This window comes from Salmo salar, chromosome ssa05 (assembly GCF_905237065.1).
Source record: "Salmo salar chromosome ssa05, Ssal_v3.1, whole genome shotgun sequence".
Taxonomy (NCBI): Eukaryota; Metazoa; Chordata; class Actinopteri; order Salmoniformes; family Salmonidae; genus Salmo; species Salmo salar.
Window position 1 is genome coordinate 67,491,463 of NC_059446.1, and position 27,341 is coordinate 67,518,803.

The following is a 27,341-nucleotide window of genomic DNA, read 5'->3' on the forward strand; positions in this document are numbered from 1 at the left end:
CTCAATAGCACAGCATATATCCTCCAAATGACTGAGAAATAGTGCATTGTGGGAAGTTTAGAAGTTATCCAGGAATAAGGTAATAAATATGTAATAACCCAAAAACATAACTATGTTTGTACTTGTACGTAACCAGATCATGACTCCAACTAAGTTACTAAGTCTTTGACGACACTGTGTTACATTGGTGCGTAAAAACGCATGCTTCCTTCCCTTTAACGTTTTTAACTAGTGTGAAGCGAAACCCCACCACAACACAAACCACCTCAACCATCCCCCACCACAAACACTTAGCCTATGTACTCACCTCCCTGACAATCTCTAGTCCACACATTCCTATTGCTTCATTCATCACCACAGTCTAAAAGGTACAGCTACAGAAAAGGACAAACTTACTTTCCCCCTTAGCTACAGTCTGAGGGAGATGGAGGGGTGAAGCCTAAAGGGCCATTTTGACAGACTTGGGAGCGTTGCAGAGAGGTCCCCCCTAACCCTGTATACCAGCCCCTCCCAGCTAAGCTACAACAACAAGGATACTCAATCCAGACTGATTTATTGGACGGTGCATTTGTTTACTTCCACATGAAGCACATTCCACAGAGTGGGACAATCTCAAGGGACAGCGGTTTATAGAGCACCACTCCACCACCACCTCCTCTACACCAGAGGAGGCTGGTGGGAAGAGCTATAGGAGGACAGGCTCATTGTAACAGGCACCTGCCACTAACTGTAACCACACCAAATACAACACAGTCCAACAGGCAATACAGTCTGGGGATCTTGTTAAAAACACAGCAATCAAGAGCATTGATTGCATCACTTCAGTCACATTGTTGGAGGGGGAATGAATGATAACTTCAGTATCTTGTTTACTGGAAAGTCAGAAGGATAAACATGACTCAACCACAGTAAGCAAGGGGACGAGACGTTTCACCTTTAGACCATAAATTAGTGCAGGAAACAAACAAGATGAAGGGAGGGAAAGGAGCAAAGGGCAGCGGTGGGGACGTGGTGTTTGTGTGACTGCTTCAGATACCGCTGCTTTCAGTCTCACAGTCCAAACTCCACTAACAGAGGGCCTAACCTGAGATTTGTTCTCTTTCCCCAGCTCTGATATGGCCCTCGTCTTCTCCGTGTGTTTTCCTACTTCAGGAAAAGAAGCTCCCACCATGCCTTTACCTTTGGCCTTAGGCCTAACTATTATCATATCTTCAACATTTCCAGACAGAAAATAAATGAACCAGACAGAAAGTCACACTCTTTCTCAAGCATGTTACATTTCTCTCCGGCATCTTCCAGACAGTTAAATCAAATGTTATTTGTCACATACTTCGTAAACAACAGGTGTAGACTAACAGTGAAATGCTTACCCAGTTACTCAAGTCAGCAACCTACACACAGCCGCTCAGCCTGCACCACACTGTGAGGACAGAAATAGGCAGCAGAGAAAGAGAGTTGGATACTCGGATAAAAATAACTTAAATTAAAAGGGGGAAATAGCTGAAAAGTCACCCAGATCTGTGGGTATAAAGACTGCACTTTCTATTCCTGTCTCACAGAGTCTGATACCTCTTAAAGTCCAGAGAGGAGCTTTGAGTTACAATTGACAACTACAGCCATGCGTTGATTTACAATTAGCCTGCTAAATCACTGTTACTAGGAAGTGATAGTGTGGCAACATTGAAAGGTTATGCACTCAGCTGTAAACTTGGACTCGAAGTGTCACCATCTCCCTACCAATAGAGATAGCAATATTAGGAGTGAGCCCGAGGTCTGGCCAATGATAAATACTTATGGTTGAGGGGAGGCGGGGCGACTAGATAACTTTCCAACTGCCAAAACGTTCTGGCCACCAACTTAGGTAATCACCAAGTCAAGTTATTTCAGTGCATGATCATTTTTGTTTCTGATCAAGCAGAGGCCTTGTTTAATATTGACTAGACTTCTACCAAACATGCTGTGACAGACAACAGTAGGTATCAACGTAACCCCCAGACACCATGCCCACTTCAGTGGCGGCTCACTGTGTCACGAGAGGGAGTCTCTCAGCAGGGGGATGGGACACAGACAGCCCTTTCCTGAGCCAAGCTGCAATCCAATTTAAGGCTTATGGGGAGAACCTGCATTAAACTACTGTACACTAAGCAGTCTACAAGGTGAATCCCGTCAGCTATTCAACAAGTGTCCTCCTCGTGCTTCACTTTTCAACCCAACCTTTATCCTGGCCTCTCAGCCGCATGCCGATAACTCGCTTAAGTTTTATGGGAAACTCCTGAGATAAACAGCACCATGGAAAGCTGTGACCTTAAAATAAGTGCTACAATGTCAAGCGTCAAGGGCACAGCCATGGACAAAGTGCATGACTGACTGTGATTGACCAAGGGCGGTGTCAGAGACGGCTCCCTGCTAGCATGCTGGACCAGCTGGTCAGACTGGATTCAGTGGGGGGGGGCTGGTGTGGTCGTCCTCGCAGAAGCTTTAGATTGCTTGCTTGAAAACTTTCTTAAAAATGGGAGAATTAAGTAATTTATATCTAAAGAGCATTAAGTGGATAAACGATTGACGGATAATTGAATTCCTTTCTTGAGCCAGTGCCGGAACTGGGCAAGAATGGGAAACCCTTATACAAATAAATAATAAAATGAAAGGATAAACAGATAAACCCCAAACTCAGTATTCATTCATGCCTTCATCTACCCCCATCCCCAACTCTCCCTCCACTTCCATCTTTATTCTTCCGTCCATTGAATAGGCATCACCATCTCCACAAGCTGCTTCCTGTACTAAACACAGACCTGGCTATTCACTGCCTGAATGTCACCACACTAAGGTATCTTTGTCATTAATAAAACAGGCTACATCCTCTGTAATAACACAATAATAAGCCTGGTGTTCAAAAGTAGTTCAAACCCCTGTAGGTCCAGGTGTTGCTTTTGATTGACCTGTATTGATCCAGCAGGTCCAGACAGTGAGAATCTACAACAGTCAGATACTGTGAAACGTGACAGAACATAAGATGTGCAATTCCCCAGGGGCAGGGATTCCGTGAAGCACTTGACTTATACAGCAACAACATAAATCTGTCATGATACTCGTAAAATAAACTGTGAATTGCCCAAATGTCAAATATTATGTAACCCTGTGAAACTTTAAGGGAATCTCCACAACAGAGGTGATAGAAACGTAATCTAAGAATTCAAAATATGCATCAGGCCCCAACAAAAGGATAGGTGGAGAAGGGCCCCATCACAGGCTTTGAGGTTTAACACTCAGATCAATAAAGTTGTTTTGCAACCACACGCACGGACTGTGGAACTCCCAGCTTCGCTAGGATTTCCCAGCTGCCTGGCTGTCATGGTAAAACACTCTCTAGTGTGAACCACACGACTCGTACAAGTAGAGCACAGCTGTGCAGAACATAAAAGGCATGTGTCCATCCATGGAAACACTGGGACCAAAAGATCAATGGACTGCAGTAGTAAAGCCTGGGCAACAGTAACCTTGAAAGGGAATGAATTTATTCCCAGTGGCTGGAGACAATTGTGGGAAAGGAAAAGGGGAGGTTGGCAGAGGTCTCCTAGTCTCCTAGGTGGAACTCCTCTAGGTGGGGCTTGCTTGAGTTTTTGTGATGAGTATTCCTGGGAATCCCAGGCCCTACTAAAATAACCCTAAAACAACTTAAAATGATAAACTTTTATGCTCTAACACATATTGTTGAGGTAGTGGTTTTATCCAACCCAAGGTCCAAAATGAAGTCAGAACAATATGAACAGGTTGATTCTGTAATTACATCATTGTTATGCCACTGACAAAACATTACAATATCTGTATTAGTTCCATTCTACTACGTTAAAACACGTGCACACTATTCCACCGAAGCGCTCTACAACAATGATGAAAACTGTACTTGATGCATCCATGCGAACAGTAGTAGGACACCGACCAATGGAGCTCTGCAGCTTCAACTTTAATCCTCCAACTCTTATGGAAATAATGGATAGGTCTTTCCCCGATTCTCTCGCCCTCCTCTCATTATGTCATCACTATAATGCTTGCTTCTTTTTGGTTTTTTACAATTACGATGGCATGCAGTTTTGTGATTGTTCATGACTTTTGGAGGAGGATAAGCGCCACAGTGTCATCAACACCACAGATCGTAGAAACTATGAATAAACAAGGCACAAGTCAAAACTGTGCATGAAAAGCTACATGACAACAACCCACAGAGGTGGTGAACCTTTTGGAAGAGAGGGGGTCTCACAGAGAACTACACAGGTGATGCAATAGCGACATACTTTACTACTTATAATTCCACACATCATTCAAGTATGACAAACTATCTTTGCTTAGATTGATCCACTAAAAGTTTACAACACATGTGATTAGTGAGAAAGAGAGAGTGTGAGTGTTTATGTGCGTCTGTATGTTCAAGTAAGAGTGTGTACACTCATTCACAAACCAACAATATTGGTACTAACTTTTTGTCGGTTTCCGGAGTAGGTGTGACTGAGTTGGTAAGTAGCGACTTTGCTCTGGGTTGTTGATCCAGGATTCGGTCGGCAGATTTGCGACCATTCTGTTAGAAGGCTGCGACTTCTCCTCCACTGACGAAGTGATCACCATCGGAAACTCTTGTATGTTGGGCCGCTGTATCCCAGAAATCAAGTCAAAGTTTATAATTTGGGGATTCCAAAATTACTTTGGAAAACTATGAGGATGCATCAAGTGTAGAGTGAAGGGGTAATCCTCGCCTCAGAAATCTTCAGAAATCTCTGCAATTCAGCAATATACATCCAACGACAATAAAACTCAAGTTTGAACCGGAAAGGCAGGTATATATAAGGGTTTCACACAAAAATATTTCTTTGTCAACAATTCAATCCTGAAGTGGTGGAGACATTAGGAACCAAGGAAACTAAAAAGGCACCATTAACTTGTTTCCAAAAAAGTTTCACGTCGTCTTTCCTCGGTATTCTTTATTACAATGTTTCTCTAAGGCAATGAACTGGGTTTCAGGCAACAATGCTTATTTCTGAAGTAAAAATATAATATAATTATTTAAACTACATATTCTTATATAATTCATAGCTATTTCTTATTTAATATATATATATATATATATATATATATATATATATATATATATATATATTATATATAAAAAATATGCTTCTCTGTGTATATGGGGAAGAAAATATTTGGTTACTCAAGTTTGCTTCTTATAAGTGCGGAGTTTCATGCATTGTTCCTTGTTGAATTTCTTTTTTAATTCCAGTCAAAGATGCAAAGAAGATACAGTCAGATAGTAGACAAGGGTGAGATGTATATCTGGGAGCTTGACTGAGACAGGACCCCCACTCGGATTTCCAGTTTTGATAATTCAGCAGCTGACAATGGAACCAGAGCTAAAGCTGGAAGTGTTGGTGGGCTGAGGGTGGGGGTCTCAATTTCCAACTACCACCATTTACCCCATCACTCTCCCTAAAAATAGCCTTTGCCTCTTAGATTCTGTGTAAGTATCCTATTGTGAACTAATCACTCAAAAAATAAGCAGGTGAAAGCAATCCAAAACATCTGTGCTGTTTTCTTTCCCGGACTTCAACCTGGTGGTTTAATCCAGTGACACAAAAGGTACAGTTCAGAGAGATAAATCATCCACAGTAAAAGCTTTTTGTCTTTGTCTCCTCCACCAGATGCATAAACATGAAAATCTACCCTTCCCCCTTGAAGGAACTAGCGAAGTCCACAGTTAACGGGTGCCCTTAAGCGCTGCCAGGTCGAGAACTGGGAGGAGAGGGACAAGGAACTAAACACACGAGGGACAACAACCTTTAGCTTGTGAAAAATGTTATCGTGTGCAGGAAGAAGAAATAAACATGTGCATGCAAAAAGAAATACGACAAAGCAAAGTGTTCATGTGCAAGTAAGTGTATTCCAAGGCACAACAAAAGTAAAACCGTTTTCAGTGTCAGTTTCTTGCGCTCTATTCCAAAGTCTCTGATCTAGGTAGAGTCAATGCGCCTCTCTTGATAATAAAAAAAGAGAAGTGAATGTTCAATTTTGATTTGCTTTGATGTGCCAGAGACGCGTCCACATACGCAGCAAAAATGTATCCTTCTCTCTCGCCAGTTCACTTGAGTGGCAAAGGCTGTTTGTTAACTACAGCATGTCAAATACTTGAATATAATATTTAACATATATTCAATAAATCCGGTCCGCACTCTCCCATATTTTATTTTATTTTAAATTGACGTATCTCGTCTGACAAGACATTGACGACAGTGCAATATTCCGGTTTTGGAGTCTCTTCGTCAGTTTTGATACAAAAACTGTAGCGACTGCTCAACAAAAAAAGTGGGTTTCCGGAAGTGAGTCGTGATCCCCGCGAAAGTAAAATAAAAACGTGCCTTTAAAATAAAACCCAATACTCCGTAGTTCCAAATGAACAAAAGCAATATACTTTTCAACACTGTCACCTCCCTCTCACACTGTCTTCTACGCAGTCGTTCGCTGCCAGTCAGTTCGTAGCTTCCGTATGTGGCTCGATGCTCTCTCCTCGCGCTCCTTTCGCCTTTGATACCTCCAGGTCAAACAATGAACTATATTTTCATTCAATCCTCAGATTTTTCTCGCAGGATATTCACCTCCGAGGTGGTGTTCTTCCCGGGTAGCATTAACTCATATTCGCCCCTCTCCCGTTATTACTCCCTGTGCTGGCTACCCTTTCTGGACCGCTCCGGATCCACACCCTGCGATGCGGATTGTTCCAACAGCTATTCGAGCGCAGGGGGGCTGTGGAGATACACTCCGATAGCAGCTGGGTTGACGCAGCTCCACGCACATTGTTTAAAATTCTTAAATTAGCGGGGCTACCTAGAGTCACAGTACAGCAAGGAGACATTACGCAGAGTTGTATTTCTCTGTTTATGTGAAATTACACGCGGGGTACTTGAAATATTGTAACACACCCAGCTACATGATGTCAACCCTGAGACTTTTCGCATCCCCCTTTTCGAGAGTAGTTGCGCCACAAAGTTGCTCCTCTCCATTTATAGTAACAGGCAGATATATATACATTACATATATATACTGTACATACACACATACATAGACAAGGGCGACATTGATGGGGCGACACTAGGTGCGCGTGCCCAAATAAAAGCCCTTTCCACTATTCACACAATATCTGAAAATGACAACCGCAACAATATTCCTGAACGAGATACGTGCTGTGGGAAACACTTGTCAACTCATCTCAATCTATAACAAAAGGTTGAGTCCGATGGCGCATAAGGAAAATATGCAAGTGAGTTATAACTAACTAATAACTAAGGTATTGGATAAAGTCAAACAAGTTACCTTAAAACCAGTAATGTAATCAGTAAAGCAAGCATTTTGTGACACTACATTTGAGTCAACTTGAAGCTGTACCCTATTTATGACATATCTTTCAGAAGTGTATTACAAGTCAGGATAATGACAAAAGTTGCTTCCTGTTCCTCAGGTTTATTCAGAAAATAATTACTAAGACAGCTATTTGTTAGCTGTCCTTCACCATGTCTATTTCTGCAAGCTTCATTTAGTTCTACCAGTCCTTGAGAATGATTTCACCTTTTCTGTGCTAAAGCACGCACACTGGCAAAACCCTTCCCCTTCTCTTTTTGCTTTCCACCGCCACTACTCTCCTCTTTCCCTGACGCGCCTTCCTCGATCGTGAGCTCAACACTCCCCACCCCCAGTGTGCGCGTTCGCAGGCTCTGTTGCTATCCGACGCCGCGGCAGCTTGAGCGTGATTGGTCAGACGACGTCCCTTCAGCTGCTTGAATTGGTCAAATTGGATATGTGGGCGGAGATAGAAAATGAGGCTGCCCTGTCCCCTTGCCTCCTCGTCGTCGCCAAATGCATCGCGGAGGCAGAAAGACGTGCCCGCGGAAACAGTTATTAAAGACCTCAGGTAGACAGATAGGGGAAGGGGGTAAGACCACTAGAAATGCGACCAAAGGGGTAGCTCATGAAGTCATGCAAAAAAGATCTATATAGAAAAGTTCAAACAATACTTTAAAAACTTCCCATAAATAGCATGCATAACTTGATAGAGCACAGAAAAACACAAAACGAGAATATCTAATGCCAGCACAGGGACATGTGCCAGGTGACCGTTCACATCTAGTTAAAATATTATGTCCAGTAAATTAAAAAATAAAACTTGCCTCCAAGTCACACAAACTAGGCTAACGTAAGCCAAACAGGCAATTACATGATCCAGGATATCTGAAAACACTGACAATGTGATCAAACTGAGTTACTTTTTTGGGAATATTAACAAAATATACTTTGTTTCTTCTTCAGATCAAATACAGGAAGAAAAACTATTTTACACCCTTATGACACCAATAAATGGCAATGGGGTAAATTATTATCTATATGACATAATAACAGATGACTTCAAAAATGTATATGTATCTCAATCCAGTAAAACACAAAGGGCAGGTTAAGTAATGTGATAATTTAGCCTTGGTATTTTGAAAGCTCTGAAAATAATTCCCTGTGAAGTGTGGAAACGAAACAACATTGTCTGTTCTCAAGGAGATTGCATGTTGTGAATCCCTGCGTGTTCATGTTGGGTATTCGTTTCCATATTCTCCCCCAAAAGAACAGCAACTGGAGAGATGGGATGGGATGTACAAAACGAGGTTAACCATGCCGTCATTCATCCTCCACGGTAGCCAGTGAATGTGCGTGTTCCCCCTTCAGAAAAACTTTTTAACTTCACTTCACTGCAGACAGCTACTGTCGTCATGCAAGGATTGGGATAGATTTCAGCACACAATTTAATCAAACTGCGAGCTGGAGATATTTGCAATAGCTATGCAGCATGTGTCACTTCCATAAGAGAGCACTGTTGATGCAAAAACTAAACCCCAATTACAGGTTATAGGTTAGGGATGTTACTGAGGTGGTAGGCGATATGGGAAGGGGAGTGTGGGTGCTCACACCCAAAATAAATGTACAATTTCCATGCAGGACAAGAACTTTAGAATTACTTTTGCAATAGCACCTGGGGTTGCTCTGCAGTTGCACTGTGTATGCATTTGCTATGTTCTGGTAAGACAGGCAATTTAAAAAGTCGCAGGGTATTGCTATATTTCTCAATTACGAATGTTCTCTAGAACAGAAATTAGGATGTTCACAGTCACCAACAACAATGATTCAATGTTCTGAACATTAAAAAAAAACTGTTACCAGAAACATACAAATGATGAGAAAAATAACAATAGGTAGCCTAAACAATACATTTAATATCTAATAGAATTATTAACAATTATGTCCCCAAATGTATGTGTAAACTGCTTACAACTTAATTCCAAAATGCCAGGGACTTTGACAGTCTTTAATCGGATCTGGAGACTGACACCACAGCCTCTCTCCATCTTTGTTCCAAAATATGACACACCAAATTTGAATAGCAACATCATAACGTTATACTAAACTTGGTTGAGCAATTAGCCAGCAAATTCAGTCCCCCTTTCCCCTTAGCGCCGAACAGAGGCACAGCATGGCACATACAGTCCAACCCGAACTGGTGCAGCCTCCTTGTGCCATAACACTATTTTGATTGTATTCGCACAAATTTATAGATAAATGTGTACGTGTATTATGTGAGCTGACTCTCCAAAGGGAGTGTGACTCGGTTCCAATAAATCACGTTTGCAAAGCTCCCAGACACCCGAGATTAAAAACGCAAGGCGAAGACTCCGGGACTCACGTGCCTTGCAGCAAAATTCCACCCGGCAACTACACACTGTACCATGGTAACAGCCCTGCCATTGGTCCCGGGTGCGTTTTGAAATGACCAATGGGAGGGCCGGCAGCGTGTGATGCGTGTTGCTAGGTAAACATGATGCAGTGGGAAGATACGGTAGTCGAACTCTACAGAAGAAGCTAGTGAGCGCCAGAGGAACGGAGGGGTAATACAGCAGCGAATTACAATTACACTGCGGGGAGGTTACCGGGGTTGCGTTTCAACTCAGCTAAAGCCTGGGAAAATGTTTTATAAGGTGTGTGTATACTGTTAAACTAAATGTCATTTAATTTCTGCGATAAGTAGACCCAGAGACAAGCATTGATTTCACCCATCTTAATCATCACTCATTCTCACCCAGCGCAGGGATGATGGAATCCTTACCAACAACGAATCACATGCTTCTCTGCTGTATTTCCAACCTCCCTATCTACAGGCAGAATATCCAAATATATATATCATAGCTCTCATTGCCGACCAGTGAAATCCTGACAACTAAATAAGGTTACATGGCGCCTTGTGACGCCAAGGTCTCCACATTTTTTAAATAGGCACTAACCTTTTTACGACCCTTTGACACCCCATGGCAGTGCCTTTGGAATGGAATACAATTAGCCAATAATACAATTCACTTTGTAAAACATTGAAAATTATGCAATAGAAAGTGATGTAAAATGCTTGATTTATTAAAGTTATCTAGAACTTGCAGTATGTTACATCAAGCTGCAACTGTTAAAAGTAACACACTGACAAGGAACTGATATTTGAATCTCTAACTTTGACTTGAGTGAAACAATGTAAAACAAAATATACATCTACACCTCATCCTCTGTTACAACATGCCACTCTGATCATCACAACAGCTCAAGGACCTCTGGGAGGAATGGGAAATGTGGCAGAATTCCTGGTCATGCCTAGAAGGGATCCAGCTTTTGTGAAATTAACATCAGAGTTGACTTTTCGTAGCATGTTAGGAGAACTTAAGCAGCAGGTTAGGAGAATTAGGTTAAAGTTAGGAAAAGGTTTAGGGTTAGCTAAAATGCAAAAAAAAGTATACTTTTGACATTAATTTGACAAAAGCTGGATCCCTTCTAGCCGTGAACCATAATTCCACCCGGCAACTACAGGCGTTTACAAAACAGGCGCAAGGCATGTCATAGGTGATGAGCATGAGCATGTGTTATGTTTCCCAGTGGGCTATATAGTGTACAGGAAAGGTTGGAGTTACATGTGACAAAAATGGCCTAATGTTGCTACTGCCACTAGAGCTCTGCCAAGAAACCCAAGAGCAGGCAGAGAGTCAAGTTGAACACTGAAAGAAGTTTGAGGCGCTTTGTCCATAAATAGGACCCAGGAGGTCCCTGCAAGAACAGGTGGTCCCATGCAAGGACAGGTGTAGGAGTGTAGCAAAGGGGAGGCAAATACTTGGGCCGTGCCGAGAATACTGGACAAACAGATTGAGCAATCTAGATAATATTAGTGTCAAAGTTATGCCATTTTGTTTTTATAGCAGGGGTAAACTTAAAAAACTGTTTGCTTCCTTGCAAGTAACCATGCAGATTTACAAATGAAATTCAACACAGAAAGCATTTCATAAAGTCCCACAATCTCTTATGTTATGTTTTTGTTATGTGATGCTTAGAAATGATAACTGTTGAATAGAAAAGAGGAAATAACTTTTTTGTATGATCAAAAAAAAAAAAAGGTAAATCTGTCTAGTCAAACATCTCCTTCAATGTCTGCTAATGACCCCTAGAGGTCTCCATTCTCCTGTATGAAACCGCTGAACAAAACTGAGGTATAAATGTGTTCTGCTCAGAGTTACCATCGTTTCCATTTCAATTCTAATAAACTCAGGAAGCATTCTACAACATAAATTATCCTTTTCATCACAATTTAATTAATTAATTATACTTCTCTATAATTTTAATTTTACAATATTTTAATTTCCAAATTTCTTAAGGCTCCCTTATTTATAAAACATTTTTTTTTTTGCCAGAAACTTGTAACCTGTTCTCAAGTAGGTGCAGGTCCACTCTCATTTGTGCGCATTACTGTGTATGTATTAAAGGGGGAGGGATAATGGCACAGAGAGAGGGCTTACACGGCATCCCTATGCACATGTCTTTGCGCTTATGCCTGACCCTTTTCTGGAGAGAGACAGAGAATCCCCACCCTTAATCCCTGATGAGGCTCCCCCTCCCCCTGCTCGACCTTTCACCTGAAAAGCACACATTCATTCCAGCACAGACAGACAGACGGGGCTAGTCACACATACCACAAAACTGTGTCACACAGAGACCCAAAAGTGTTAGACAGGATCCTCATCTATTGTACATAACACAATGTTGTCTCGGCATGCATGTAGACATTTCCAATGTTGCACTATGTCATGGTTTACAATGCCAGGATTAAGGGTTATTTTTTCTTAAGGGGTCAGGGAGAGTTTATTTTGAGATCAGGTTTTTGTTTGGGATATACCCATAAGAGGCAATAGCACAGTTCTAGTTGTGACAGTCTGTCTGTATGCAAAAAAATACCCTCCTGCTCTTCCATTTAAATTAACAGCATACATTTCACATACAATAAAGGCAGAAAATAACAAAATATTTTGTAATCTAGTAAGAGGAATTGGAACTGAGGCTTTGTGACAGCACCCGGGCTGACTTTAGGACCAGGATAAACATCCAGAGAAGTAGATTAACGGGTGTGATGCAGGCCAAACATTGTTAAATTTGAGGAGGGTCTGGTGGCCCCTCCTTTGATGCCCCCAGTGGCCAACCCTAGTTATTACAACAAACCACTGGCTGGGCACTGCCAGAGGAAGAGTGATGTCTTTTCTGACTAGCACCAAGCAACTGCACTGTGTTATAGGGGAGCAACTCACTCCAGTGCAAAGTGCAATTAAATACTACATGGATGTGGCTAGGATCATGTCACACAATGCTTTTTTAAATGTCAGGCAACATTTTCTAGATTCAGTGTCAAGTATAGAGAAACTCATTTTTACCATCAGCAACTGCTTCAACATGAACTTATAACTCCTAAAATAGCTGCAGTTGATACTGTCAGGATGGATTTGGAGAGGGATAGGCAGGCAGACACATTTCACAGTCACCATTAACATTATTAGAAATGGCTCCGGCAGTATGACTTGCCAAAAGACAAACCCATTACAAAATCTATTGGAAAACAGAACACATACCATCACAGCCAGGACTAGACCTTGTACTGACTATCTAACTGAAATAGCATCACAACAATAATTTGCAGATTTTCTGGAAACAGGCTGAAGTTATTTTTTGCCTACAGTTTGGAGAGTCAAATCTACCTGCTCTCCATCCTAGATTCATTACAATATCTATGCATAATGATGAAGAAACAGTGACATAACATCGACTGCAATTAATACATTGTAGCCTAAGTACCAGCTGGTTGTAGACACCGACTCAATTCTGATAGGGTAGTGAGGACATTATATATTGTAGGCTGTGGTCTCTCCCAAAACCCCCAGCTGAATACCACACGGTTAGCTGTTATCAATGAACAGCAGTGTCAGTTTTCTTTACATAAATGTAAACATCTGCCTTAAAGGGATACTGCGAGATTCTGGCATTTATCTGGAGTTATTAAATGTTTATGTCTCTGCGTGCAGTAAGAAGGAAGTTTGCGGTAGTTTCGCAAGCCAATGCTAACTAGTGTTAGCACAATTACCGGAAGTCTACAGGTACGGTAGCATTGCTACAAAAAAAGTACAGTAAGGAAGAACAGACAGACAAGGACAGTTGCAGCATTTATTCAAATGTCTAAACAGACATAAAAATAAGAAGACACTCAATTTGCCATCCAGCAAGCAACCGATCCAGTTTAAAGCTGCAATATATAACTTTTTGGGCAACCTGACCAAATTGACATAGAAATTGTGCTTGTTTAATAATTTTTTCCTTTTTTTGTTTGTTTGTTTTTACTTATGCAATTTACATTTTTCTTCTTAACTTCTTAAAGCATTGCTGGTCAAGGGCTTGTAAGTAAGCATTTCACAGTAAGGTCTACCTACACCTGTTGTATTCAGCGCATGTGACAAATAACATTTCATTTGATTTTAAATGTGAGTTATAGATCCGTCACTCATTGAAAGCAAGTCTAAGAAGCAGTAGATCTGTTCTATGTGGGTTATTTCTATGCTTACCGTTTCTTAAGTTTAGTTTTTGCATCTTTTACTTTCGGTTTTGTACACCAGCTTCAAAACAGCTGAAAATACAATATTTTCGGTTATTGAAAATATATTTCACAGCGGTTTAGATGGTACAATGATTCTCTACACTTGTTTGGGTCAAACTGAAATTAGGCAAACTATTAGAACTTTAGCGACCAGGAAATAGCAGAGCGATTTCTGCATATTGCACCTTTAAACTGATGACAAAAATGCACTGGAGGGCGGAAGGGCCTCCGCTCTCCAATCACCCCAAGGTCTCAAATGTGGTCTTTTAGCCCAACACTCTGCAGCAGCATTTCATTAGATTCTTCCTCTCATGTCCAGTATTTCACACCTGGCACATCTGAGTATTGAATAGCGTTTCATTAACTTCAGGTACACGGGTTAACAGGCCACTGTGGGTTAATTGACATGGATCTGTCACAGATGTGGCCTCTTCCTGCAGAGGGAGGGCTTGTGGAGGATGTAGTCAAATCCAAATCCAATCAATACTAACTACTTATCACATTCGTTGGGTAATAATTGCCTCACTTGGAAGGATCCAGCCAGTCCAGCGCCGCGTCGGCACTAGGATACAAGGTTGCCCTGTAACTGACACAGCACCGGACATGAGACTACTTACACAGACAAAATGGGTAAAGATGGATCACGGTTTATAAATAGCTGCACAATTTAATTCCAACTGACACCTTAGGAGTAAAGAAAAGTCCCCAAGAGAAAATCTGACTGTAATTTAAAGGATCATGCTTGACAGTCCGTCGATAACAAGGACCGCGTCGCTCCTGTGGTTACTGGTTTGCCTCACAAAAGCATGTTTGGCTCTGCGTTATGAGTTAAGAGTGCTGTCATCAAGTTTATCTGAAGAGTTCTGACTTCAGTGACTCGGCTAGCAGTGGTGAAAACTTTGTGAGATGTGTTACAGCACAAAGAGCACCGGAGTTGAAAACCCTAAAAACAGAAGGTAGCCGATGTTGGCTTAAGGGTAAAACAGGCTTTTATTAGGGGAACCTGCACCAACCATTCCTTCTATTCAAATCCACAGTGGTATAGCTGTAGCCTGCAAAGTACCTAAAATAACAATTTCCCATCTCCTTTTAAAGTCCCCTCCCACTCTTCACTGTAAAATATATATATTCCTCCCCCTCTTGGTTGATGTTCCTTTCCTAGTCACCCTATACTGCGCACATATGATGTGATTAAGCTTCTGTTAAGCCAGCCATAATCTCTAGAAGCTCTGGCTATTTAATTCTTGCTGTGCCAGTTTAGAGCTGGCATGGTGGCTGGCAAAGGGTATGTGCAGGCATGCAGGCACACAGACAGTCACTTTGGCTGTCATTGTTGAAGCTGGGAACAGTCTCACACTCCCACAGAGACAACAGGGCCTTTCACTTACAAGCATACACACACACAAACACACGTATGCGAGCACAAATGGCCTGTCCATGGGAGCACACAGTCTGCAGCACAAGCAAAGGTGCACAAGCGCAGGATGTCAAAAGGGACAAAATATGTAAATATTCACAATCATTAACACAGATGGATAGCCATTGCCTAGAGTCTACTGGGCAGACAGACGAGCTAGCTAATTAATTTATTTGAATGACACGTTTAATCCAAAGCCACTTACAATTTGTGGAACCCAGTTCTGTAGTAGGGGTTTATCTCTAGGGCAATCCGGGTAAAGTGCTGGGTGTTACCTTGGGGCAGACCAATCGGAGGGGGCATATCCACCACCCCCTTTCCCCACCCTACCCATCACGCACCTGGAAATTCCAAACGTTACTTCCTGACACTCCCACATAACTCTACGTCTTAGGGCCCTGTTCCAATAGTTGGACAATGTTTCCTCATTCCTAGAGGTAATCACAGATCTATGTGTGATTGGATAAGAGAGAGCTTTCACCACTCCATACCATCTCAGATCTGTGTTTACTTCAAGGAAGGGATTAAGGAATGGTGCTCTTTGTCCGTAGTCAAACCGGGTCTGAGTGGTCTGGCTGATCTACTGGTCACTCCTGTGTCCAAACAAGGGATCTTTGTGGCAGGTGGGTGGGCTGGGCGGCTTGGACTGGCGGCACGTTTTGGACCCTGCCACTGTTTGCCAGTGTTCATATGGATGCATTCGGGTATGTGGGCACATGGAGGTGTGTGCAGGGGGTGGACATATGTCAAGGCGGGTTGGCATGTGTCTGCTTGTCATGGGCTCAGTATGCTCGAGGGTAATGTGGCCCCTCAGGTGTCTGAACATCTTTATGGTATGAATAATTGTTTGTGTGAGTGGATCTCTATGGCTGTGTTCACACAGAGCCCAATTCTGATCTTTTTTCACTAATTGGTCTTTCGACCAATCAAATCAGCTCTGAAAAAGATCTGAGGTGAAAAGATTTGATGTGATTGGTCAAAAGACAATTGGTGGAAAAAATATCAGAATTGGTCTGCCTGTATAAATGCAGCCTAAGTGTTTGAAGGGATGCAATTATGAATATGTGACTTGGTCTCTGCTCTCTACCCTAGTGTTGCACGAACAGTATACGAAACTTCTGTATAGTGAAACCCTTTACCCTCAAAACAGCCTCAACTCATCGGGACATGGACTCCACAAGTGTCGAAAGCCTTCCACAGGTTTGCTGGCCGATGTTGACATGTTGGCTGGATGTTGTTTGGGTGGTGGACCATTGTTGATACACATAGCAAACATGTTTTATGTGAAAAACCCTTCAGGGTTGCAGTTCTTGACACAAACAGGTTCACCTGACACCTACTACCATACCCCGTTCAAAAGGCACTTACATATTTTGTCTTGCTCATTCACCCTCTGAATGGCACACACACAATCCCAGTCTCAATTGCCTCAAGTTCTAAACATCCTTCTTTAACCTGTCTCCTCTCCTTCACATCTACACAGATTGAAGTGGATTTAACAAGTGACATCAATAAGAGATCATAGCTTCCAGCTGAATTCACATGGTCAGTTTGTCATGGAAAGAGCAGGTGTCCTTAATGTTTTGTACACTCAGTGTAGAACAGGTTGTTGCGTTGTGGTCATAGATATAATCCACAGAAGGGTTTTGGAAGCTCTAACCCTGGCACAGTGTGCACCTGACTTGAATGGGAACCTCCATCTATGAATGATATTTTTATGGTTGGTTGTGGCTGTCAGTTTGCCTTTCACAAATTTCAAAATAAAATTGCGAGAAAAACGTAGGCCTACCGTTTGTAAAGCAAATGCCTACTGCTGAAAAGAGAAGACTAATCTGTCTGTAGAACCATTTTTTTCTTAACTTTTGAGCAAGTCGGAGTGAACAGCACTGTTTTTCAAAGTAGCTTACCTTGAGATATTGGCACGAGTGCATCGGCCATCTCCGGTGAGTAGCCTATGCTTCATTTTCATCATTGGGGGAGTCAGTGTCACTGGAAAGCTTATTTTGTAGCCTAATGAATAATTCAATGCATGCACACACTACTATTGAATATGCATTCACCTGTATTGTGGATAGGCCTAGACTACAGCTTGATTTACCCAGTTTATCAATAGAGATTTACCATTCAAATAAGTGATTACCATTATGTAAAAAAATGCAAATGTACTGATATTGAACTCAAAAGATGCCCAACGATTGAATAAAGCAGTAGCTGAGTTTGTCTGGATCAAGTTCTATTCTGTGACTTTGGATAATATGCCTTTTTATGCTGTGGTATCGTTTTGGTATTGAGTATTGTGATACTAAACCTGGTATCAAAGTCAAAATTCGAGTATCTTGACAACACTACTCTACCCCGCATTGATGTTGTCAGATTTCTGAATTGTAATTAGTGATGCACCAATATAACAATTTCGGCCGATACCAATATTTTCCTTGCCCCCCCCAAAAAACGATACCTATATTTAACATTTTAGCGACATTTTAAGCATTCTAGTCGCAGTACTAGCTACTGTAAATTGGACAGTGCAGTTATATTAACAAGAATTTAAGCTTTCAGCCAATATAAGACACTTATAAGTACCGACATTTGTTGTTTCTCTAAAATCTGCGATTTTGACACAAGGCGCTGCATGATTTACAACTAGCCCGTTGACGGGACGCCGATCCCTATTAAGCATTCTAGTCCAGTTAAATAGTTACACACACACACGGACGCAGCGGTCTCAGGCACTGCATCTCAGTGCAAGAGGCATCACTACAGTCCCTGGTTCGAATCCAGGCTGTATCAAATCCGACCGTGATTGGGAGTCCCATAGGGCAGGGCACAATTGGCCCAGCGTCGTCCGGGCCGTCATTGTAAATAAGAATTTGTTCTTAACTGACTTGCTTAGTTAAATAAAAGGTTACACACACACACACACACACACACACACACACAGTGGATTAGTCATAATAGTCGACTTTGCGGTTAGCCTTCAAAATAAAAGTATGCCATAATTCTACTCTTTTCATTTGCATCACTGTCAAAGACATACATTTATTATGAAGGCAAACCGCAAATTCTACTATTGTGCCTAATCCTTATTGTTGCTAGCTTCACAACACATAACCCGGTCCGGTCGAGCCTCACTAGCCAGATGAAGCTAGTTGACTGCTTATAACATTAGCTTTGTGCAACAGGGTTAAGTAGCTGGATAGCTATTTATTTTTATGAACTGAAGTTCAATTTCAATAGATGAACAAGTGGCAACATAGCTAATACTTACTCAAAAGGATTCCGAAAATCATTGCTAAGAATAATGAAATTGACTGCAGTTTCTACTAGAGGTCGACCGATTAATCGTAATGGCCGATTAATTAGGGCCGATTTCAAGTTTTCATAACGATCAGTAATCGGTATTTTTGGTCACCGATTTGCCGATTATTATTATTATTATTTTTTTATTATATTATTTAACTAGGCAAGTCAGTTAAGAACACATTCTTATTTTCAATGACCGCCTAGGAACGGTGGGTTAACTGCCTTGTTCAGGGGCAGAACTACAGATTTTTACCTTGTCAGCTTGGGGATTCAATCTTGCAACCTTACGGTTAACTAGTCCAACGATCTAACAACCTGCTTTACATTGCACTCCACGAGGAGCCTGCCTGTTACGCGAATGCAGTAAGAAGCCAAGGTAAGTTGCTAGCTAGCATTAAACTTATCTTATAAAAAACAATCATAAAATCATAATCACTAGTTAACTACACATGGTTGATGACATTACTAGTTTATCTAGCCTGTCCTGCGTTGCATATAATCGATGCGGTGCGCAATCGCGAAAAAGGACTGTAAGGACACAAGTATATATTTTTAAACCTGCATATTTAGTTAATATTGCCTGCTAACATTAATTTCTTTTAACTAGGGAAAATGTGTCACCTCTGCAACAGAGTCAGGGTATATTGCAACAGAGTCAGGGTATATGCAGCCGTTTGGGCCGCCTGGCTCGTTGCGAACTGTGTCAATACTATTTCTTCCTAACAAAGAGAGCCAACTTCGCCAAACGGGGGATGATTTAAAAAAAGCACATTTGCGAAAAAAGCCCAATCGTTGCACGACTGTACTTAACCATAAACATCAATGCCTTTCTTAAAATCAATACACAGAAGTATATATTTTTAAACCTGCATATTTAGCTAAAAAGAAATCCAGGTTAGCAGGCAATATTAACCAGGTGAAATTGTGTCAGTTCTCTTGCGTTCATTGCACGCAGAGTCAGGGTATATGCAACAGTTTGGGACGCCTGGCTCGTTGCGAATTAATTGGCCAGAATGTTACGTAATTATGACATAACATTGAAGGTTGTGCAATTTAACAGGAATTTAGACTTAGGGATGCCACCCATTAGATAAAATACGCAAAGGTTCCGTATTTCACAGAAAAAAATAAACGTTTTGTTTGAGATGATAGTTTCCGGATTCGACCATATTAATGACCTAAGGCTCGTATTTCTGTGTGTTTATTATATTATAATTAAGTCTATGATTTGATATTTGATAGAGCAGTCTGACTGAGCGGTGGTAGGCACCAGCAGGCTCGTAAAGCATTCATTCAAACAGCACTTTTGTGCATTTTGCCAGCAGCCCTTCGCAATTCTTCAAGCATTGCGCTGTTTATGACTTCATGCCTATCAACTCCCAAGATTAGGCTGGTGTAACCGATGTGAAATGGCTAGCTAGTTAGCCGGGTGCACGCTAATAGCGTTGCAAACGTCACTCGCTCTGAGACGGAGTAGTTGTTCCCCATGCTCTGCATGGGTAACGCTGCTTCGAGGGTGGCTGTTGCCGATGTGTTCCTGGTTTGAGCCCAGGTAGGAGCGAGGAGGGACGGAAGCTATACTGTTACACTGGCAATACTAAAGTGCCTATAAGAACATCCAATAGTCAAAGGTATATGAAATACAAATCGTATAGAGAGAAATAGTCCTATAATTCCTATAATAACTACAACCTAAAACTTCTTACCTGGGAATATAGAAGACTCATGTTAAAAGGGACCACCAGCTTTCATATGTTCTCATGTTCTGAGCAAGGAACTTAAAAGTTAGCTTTTTTACATGGCACATATTGCACTTTTACTTTCTTCTCCAACACTTTGTTTTTGCATTATTTAAACCAAATTGAACATGTTTCATTATTTATTTGAGGCTAAATTGATAGTATTTATGTATTATATTAAGTTAAAATAAGTGTTCATTCAGTATTGTTGTAATTGTCATTATTACAAATAAATAAATTTAAAATAAACGTAAAAAGCGGCCGATTAATCGGTATCGGCTTTTTTGGACCTCCAATAATCGGTACTGGCGTTGAAAAATCATAATCGGTCGACCTCTAGTTTCTACTGATCATTGTTTTCAGGCAGGTTGTATTGGTGCTAGTTAGGTAACAAGCTAAAGCTAGCTACCCCAGAAGTTCCGATTGAACAAATGATGCATTATTACCAACGCGGTATTGTAAACACATCGGTCGTGGCCGGTGTTTGCTTGTTTGCAGACTTTTTTGTACAGCTTTGACAGTGCTACTGTATCTTTTTTGACAGACAGATGCATTTTTAGCTAATAATCGTCCGATTCCGATATGTTCACTGATATATCGTGCATCCCTAATTGTAGTAGGGTCGTTCCACCTCAAAAAGTACAAGAAAGAGGGTTTTGACACCCACCATCTCAGATTGGGCTGAAATTGTTTCTGTAATTAGGAAACAGATAAGATTAGCATTCCTGAAACATTTAGTTTAACTATCATTTGATTTGAGAAATTAAGCTTATAGGTTTCACCCAAATTGGCCATTTTAATTCATAGGATTAATATCTTCAATAAATATAGTACCGAACATTTGATTTGGACCATAATTATTCCTAATAATGAGTAAGACATGAGGAATCCAATAAAATGAACAAAGGCCACTGGCGGACCCCCCCCCCACACCAATTCCAACCTAACAACCAGTTCTCTACAATTCCAGAACAATCTGGGATGGTGGGTGTCATGGCTTGCTGAAATGACATGGAAAAAAGACATGTCTTTACTGCCATTTTTTGTTGTTGTCAAACATGGTCATATGCAATGATATACAGTACCAGTCAAAAGTTTGGACACACCTACTCATTCAAGGGTTTTTCTTTATTTGTACTATTTTCTACATTGTAGAATAATGGTGAAGACATCATAACTATGAAATAACACATACAGAATCATTGGGGCGGCAGGTAGCTTAGTGGTTAGAGTGTTGGACTTGTAACCGAAAGGTTGCAAGATCAAATCCCAGAGCTGACAAGGTAAAAAAATATATATATACAGTGCCTTGCGAAAGTATTCGGCCCCCTTGAACTTTTCGACCTTTTGCCACATTTCAGGCTTCAAATATAAAGATATAAAACTGTAATTGTTTTGTGAAGAATCAACAACAAGTGGGACACAATCATGAAGTGGAACGAAATTTATTGGATATTTCAAACTTTTTTAACAAATAAAAAACTGAAAATTGGGCGTGCAAAATTATTCAGCCCCCTTATTCAGCCTGAAAGGGATCAGGGTAATGTTCTGTTCCTCGACTGGGTCTTCTAAGAACCCACAGAAAGACGCAGATACATGTGTCAACCTGGGTGTGGAAAGGTGGCCACCATGGTCACGTCTGTGTTTGAGAGCATCATGATGAAATAATAGAGGCCCGCTCCATCCGTGGCTGTCTCTGTGTGGCATGTTTTCAGTGTAAAGCGTCTCTTCTCTTCCCCCAGTGCTGACCCACTTTCTGCTCCCTGTGAGGAGAGTGACCCAGCCAGCATCGTCCCTGATACAGATCCTATACGCTCTCCGCACTGCTCACAGTGTACATCCTATCCTATAGCCATCATACGCCACAGCAAACAGCCCTTATAGACAGCACACACATAGCCACCCTGTTCCATAAGTCAAATTACATCAGTGATGCCTTCAGCGCCTGAAGAGCCAGGCTGTGAGAGGGAGAAACAGAAACAGAGAGAGGGCGAGGCAGAGAGAAAGAGAGAGCGAGACGGAGAGAGGAACTGCAGACTAGTCAATGGTCACTGACACATCCCCACCACCACACACTAGAGCTAAAGTGAAGCGCCAGGAACAGCACAGTCACCATCAGCGACAGCCCATTTAGCGCTATTGAGGAATAAGCAGGTGTCACACTAAATAGCTTCCCCCACTCTTACAACTAGAGTGTGACACACCATCTTTACTATGTAGATTACAATACTTCTGCTAACAATACAGTCCTCTTTTTGGGGGAAATGAGCAACGCTACTTTACATGCGAGGGGATGGCCTCAATGATTTACCTTTACAGTGATGTAAGACCCCTCAGTTCAGGAATCCGTTCACCTCAGAAAAGTCACAATGCCACACCTGTCAGTGGCACCACGCACAACTGCTCTGTAAACGTCCTGCTAAGAGAAGTCACATAACATATACAGGTACACCATTCAATACTTTCAAAACCCCTCATGCCAAGATAAATGGGATGCTTGCTTTTCCTGAGTCCTGACACTGACATTTCTCCAGTGTCAGGACTCAGAAATCAATCCATTCTACCTTTCTTCTCTCCATAAGAGGGCTGGGAGGCAGCCCTAGCAACAGCACTACCCCCCTGCTGTCCACCACCGTAGCATTAGTGTCCCAACATGATGCAGGCAGGGAGCTGCAGACTGGAGGGGGAGAGGGGAGGGATGAGTTGCATAAGTCAAACATGGGGAAGGGTGAGTAGGGATGTTAGGGGGATGGGTAAAAGACAGAGTGAGGGGTATAGAGAGTAGAGCCCGGTCTTACCCCAGCCTGGTGAACTGAAGCCTGAACCCAGGCTCGGTCCTACATCACAGAAATGAATTAAGCCCGAACCCGGGGAAAAAAGCCTGATTTCTAGAACTGTATATTAATTTAAAACTGGTGTTGAGAACAATGCAGCGGAGGCGGGAGGCAGCTGAGTGAGGAGAGGAAACAGCCCTCATCTTAGAAAAGCGAGAGAGGAAAACTCACCGTAGTTATGAGCAACTGAATGACGGAAAATATTGGAATAAAGTAGGCTAATGCAATTGAAGGCAATGCGTGTATCAAATTGTTGTTTATACTGAAACTCCCAAAAGTCATATCCAACCATTACACAAAATTTAAAGTAATAGCAGTGTGTGGTCAACAAGATGATAATTTCCGCACCGTTTTGATTGGGACAGTGCCATCACGCTGCTTTGAGACAAGTGTGGGGACTCGTCTTGATAAATCAATGTCAGACTTTTCTTTTCACTGAATCTTTGGATATCTGGTTACAATTAGGCTGGGAAAATGTTAGCTAAATTGAGGTGTGCTCATGATCATCTTTATTCTAGTTTGCTCATATAGGCCTATCACTGATCAGAACGTTTTGATAGCATTTTATGTATGGATGCACCGATATGACTTTTTGGCCGATACCGATACCCTTTTTAAAAATTTTCGCCTAAAATGACATACCAAATCTAACTGCCTGTAGCTCAGGCCCTCAAGCAAGGATATGCATGAAATGTGAATTGAATGTAGGAGAATATAACAATAGATCTGGTAGAAGAAAAGACAAAGAAAAAAAACATTTGAAATGCAAGAGAAAGGTCCCAGTTCTAGCCATCACTCTGGTTGTAATTGCGATGGTGTCCACAAGATGGCAGTGTATGTGCAAAGTTTCAGACATAACTTGAAGTATGAGCGTTCTCCATGACATTTAGTGTGAAGTAAATCGTGAAGGAGACAGTTGCATTCATATTACATTTTTCTGCAAGAATATCGTCAAATCTGTATACTTGGACTTTGATTTAGCTTTTCCAGTATTAGTAGCCATATTATAAGTTCAACATTTGCAAAACAACCAGTTTTCATAACTTCATAACTCTGAATATTCTTATAATTTTTGTCCAAAAGGAAAAGGCATGCTGTCGCAAAAGGTTAGCACCTACATTTTGCCAGACACAGGGTTTCCGGATACTCCCGTAAAGCCCAGCTCATTGGCTATCTAGCTAGCTTTGTTGTTGTTGACCTCGATTGGTGCTTATTTGACAAAGATGCGGTCGTTCAAGTGAAGACCGCACGCATCATCGGCGTGCCATGAACGCGTCGCTCTCTGACCAAATATGCTGTCCTACAGGATATACTACACCCCTAATGATATAGTGAAGTCTTGTTACCTTCTAGGATCTCTGAGGAATAGATACAAATGTGATTTGACTCGTTGAAACAACGTTTAGGGTGAGACTTTCACAGATTCCTTTCTTTGCAAATTGAACGAGTGGAAATACAAAATCGATCGTGCATGCTATATGGACCTTTTTAGGATATGAAAAAGGATTTTATCTAACAAAACGACACTTCATGTTATCTCTGGGACCCTTTGGATGATAAATCAGAGCAAGATTTCAAAATGTAAGTACACATTTCACCTTCAGAGGTGAATTTATCAAACCTATCGCGGTGAAAAAAGTGTTGTTGTTGTTAGTGGCTCTCCTCAAACAATAGCATGGCATTTTTTTCCACAGTAATAGCTACTGTAAATTGGACAGTGCAGTTATATTAATAAGAATTTAAGCTTTCAGCCAATATAAGACACTTATAAGTACCGACATTTGTTGTTTCTCTAAAATATGCGATCTTGACATAAGGCGCTGCATGATTTACAACTAGCCCGTTGACGGGACGCCGATCCCTATTAAGCATTCTAGTCCAGTTAAAAAGTCACACACACACACACACACACACACAGTGGTCTCAGGCACTGTATCTCAGTGCAAGAGGCGTCACTACAGTCCCTGGTTCGAATCCAGACTGTATCACATTGGCCGTGATTGGGAGTCCCATAGGGCGGCGCACAATTGGCCCAGCGTCGTCCGGGTCTGGCCGGGGTAGGCCGTCATGGTAAATAATAATTTGTTCTTAACTGACTTGCCTAGTTAAATAAAAGGTCACACACACAAGTTGTTTTGTTGGCATTTACATATGTCCCCATTACCAGTAAAACCGAATCAAAATGTATTTCTGTCACTTACTTGCTGTGCTGTTCATTCTCAACCAGGATTTCATAATACATGTCAAGCGATGAAGTCTCAGCTTTATCTGTCCGTGGCCTCTGCCACAGTGCGCACTGTCACTGTATCTGTTTCCATCTTGTCTTGCTGTGTATGCAACATTTCACGTAAACCCTGTTTCTTGTCTGCATCGAAGTAGCGGTCCTTTACCTAGCATTGAGCATGGTGGCGACACAGTAGAGGCTCAGAAAGAATGCCCCTGAATCGCTTGTTCACAGCCGAGTACTTCTGTACGTTTTAACCCCACGGTCTGTGTGGGCAGTTTTGTTGAGCAAGCGTTTCAATGCCATGACAGAGGGTATCACGTCTGCTGCAGACACAGTTGATTAGCTTATTTCTCAAGTCAGTTCTTCGAATGGCGCTAGGAGTGTGTTCATGTTTCAAACATATTCTCAGATGCCATTAAAATGGCAGCAGCGGTATGAGAACCAGCACATTCTTGAGCATGCAATACGGCTTTCCTCAGTACGAAATCCTCATCGACCCACTGTGCTGTCAGACTCAGCATGCTCATGGGGCTGACATCGCTGGTCGAAATGACAGCCGTGAAGCTAATAGCAGTAACGCCCATAGCAAGTAGCTCATAGATGAATGTTTCATCAATACTGTGTAACTCCGGCAGGACAACATCTGAAAAATAGTGTGTACCGTGGCTCGACCAACATCATCCACGACAGAGGATGGTTGATTGTCAAGGGTAATGAATTTCATTATCTTGGCGTTAATGGATTTCGCCTTTGAGTTGTCTCGCTGAAATTTTCTTAATCTTTCAAATGACTGCTCAACTTGAACTTGTTTAGTTGTTGGAAGTGTGCGCTTAATGCTTTTCTGCTTTTGTTCTGTGTAGCGTCATTACATCATCTACCTACATTATATCGGTATGCACATCAGCTTTGACATCAGGTTTGCACATCAGTGTTAAACTAGACATCGGGAAGATGCCGACGTTGGCATTTTTAGCTAATATCGTCCGATTCCGATATGCTCACCGATATATCGTGCATCCCTAATTTTATGTAGTTTAACAAGTAGATTTTGTTCTTCACTCGCGTAGTAGCAGCCTGTCCAACTCCCAACCAAAAGCCTGTGACTTGTCTGATAATCAAAGTGATTTGGTTTAACTAATTGATCTCTACATGACTGGGCAAACAAGTGGTGGTAGCTCATTTATTCATTTGGTCATCTATCACTGATCCGAAACATTTAGTATTCAATTATGTAGCATAAATCAAGTGTATTAACCATTTTCTTTTGAAAAGAAAAAAAAAAAAAATTTCTTAGGATGTAACAAATAAGTCATCCACACCAGCAATACATTCCTGGTTAACCTTCAAAGTAAAGAAGTTATGGCTCAATTCAATCAAATCTGCATTTATTTAGTCTACACATTAGCTTTTTTGTAGATGGGAATTACCACGGTAAAGGATTTACGCTTTGACTCAGATCTCATTTTAAATTGTATGCTAAACAAAAAAACATTACACTTCAAAGTTTAACACACCATACATCTATGCACAAGGACTACTTTGAACAATTTAAAATAGAATCTCAAAAACACATTTACTATTTTTTTTTAATGCTTCTTATTTTTGTGTGACCATGTTTTCCAAAATCTCAGAATTAAGAATCAATGATGTCTGCAGAAAGAATGAGTGTCAGCTATGACATCTTGAGTTTGTAAAAAAAAGATATTTTGGTTACTGAACTACAGTAGGTAAAATGGATTTACATCATGGGTCCCTGACCTGCTGCATAATTATGGATATGAATATCATTCTCTTCACG

General features: G+C 41.4%; 1 protein-coding gene across 5 annotated transcripts in view; it reads right to left on the reverse strand.

The window, feature by feature from the left end:
• LOC106605641 (dual specificity tyrosine-phosphorylation-regulated kinase 1B) overlaps positions 1-27,341 on the reverse strand; it is a 68,193-nt gene that overhangs the window by 25,149 nt on the left and 15,703 nt on the right. The window contains exon 1 of one of the 5 annotated variants that reach the window (XM_014201506.2): positions 4,479-5,097. The exons of 1 other annotated variant lie outside the window; for it this stretch is intronic. In XM_014201506.2, coding sequence (XP_014056981.1) covers positions 4,479-4,623 — 145 coding nt within the window. In that variant the 5' untranslated portion in view covers positions 4,624-5,097. Of the gene's footprint in view, positions 1-4,478; positions 5,098-27,341 lie in introns of those variants that run through there. 3 more of the 5 variants (XM_014201507.2, XM_014201508.2, XM_014201510.2) reach the window with 3 other exon arrangements.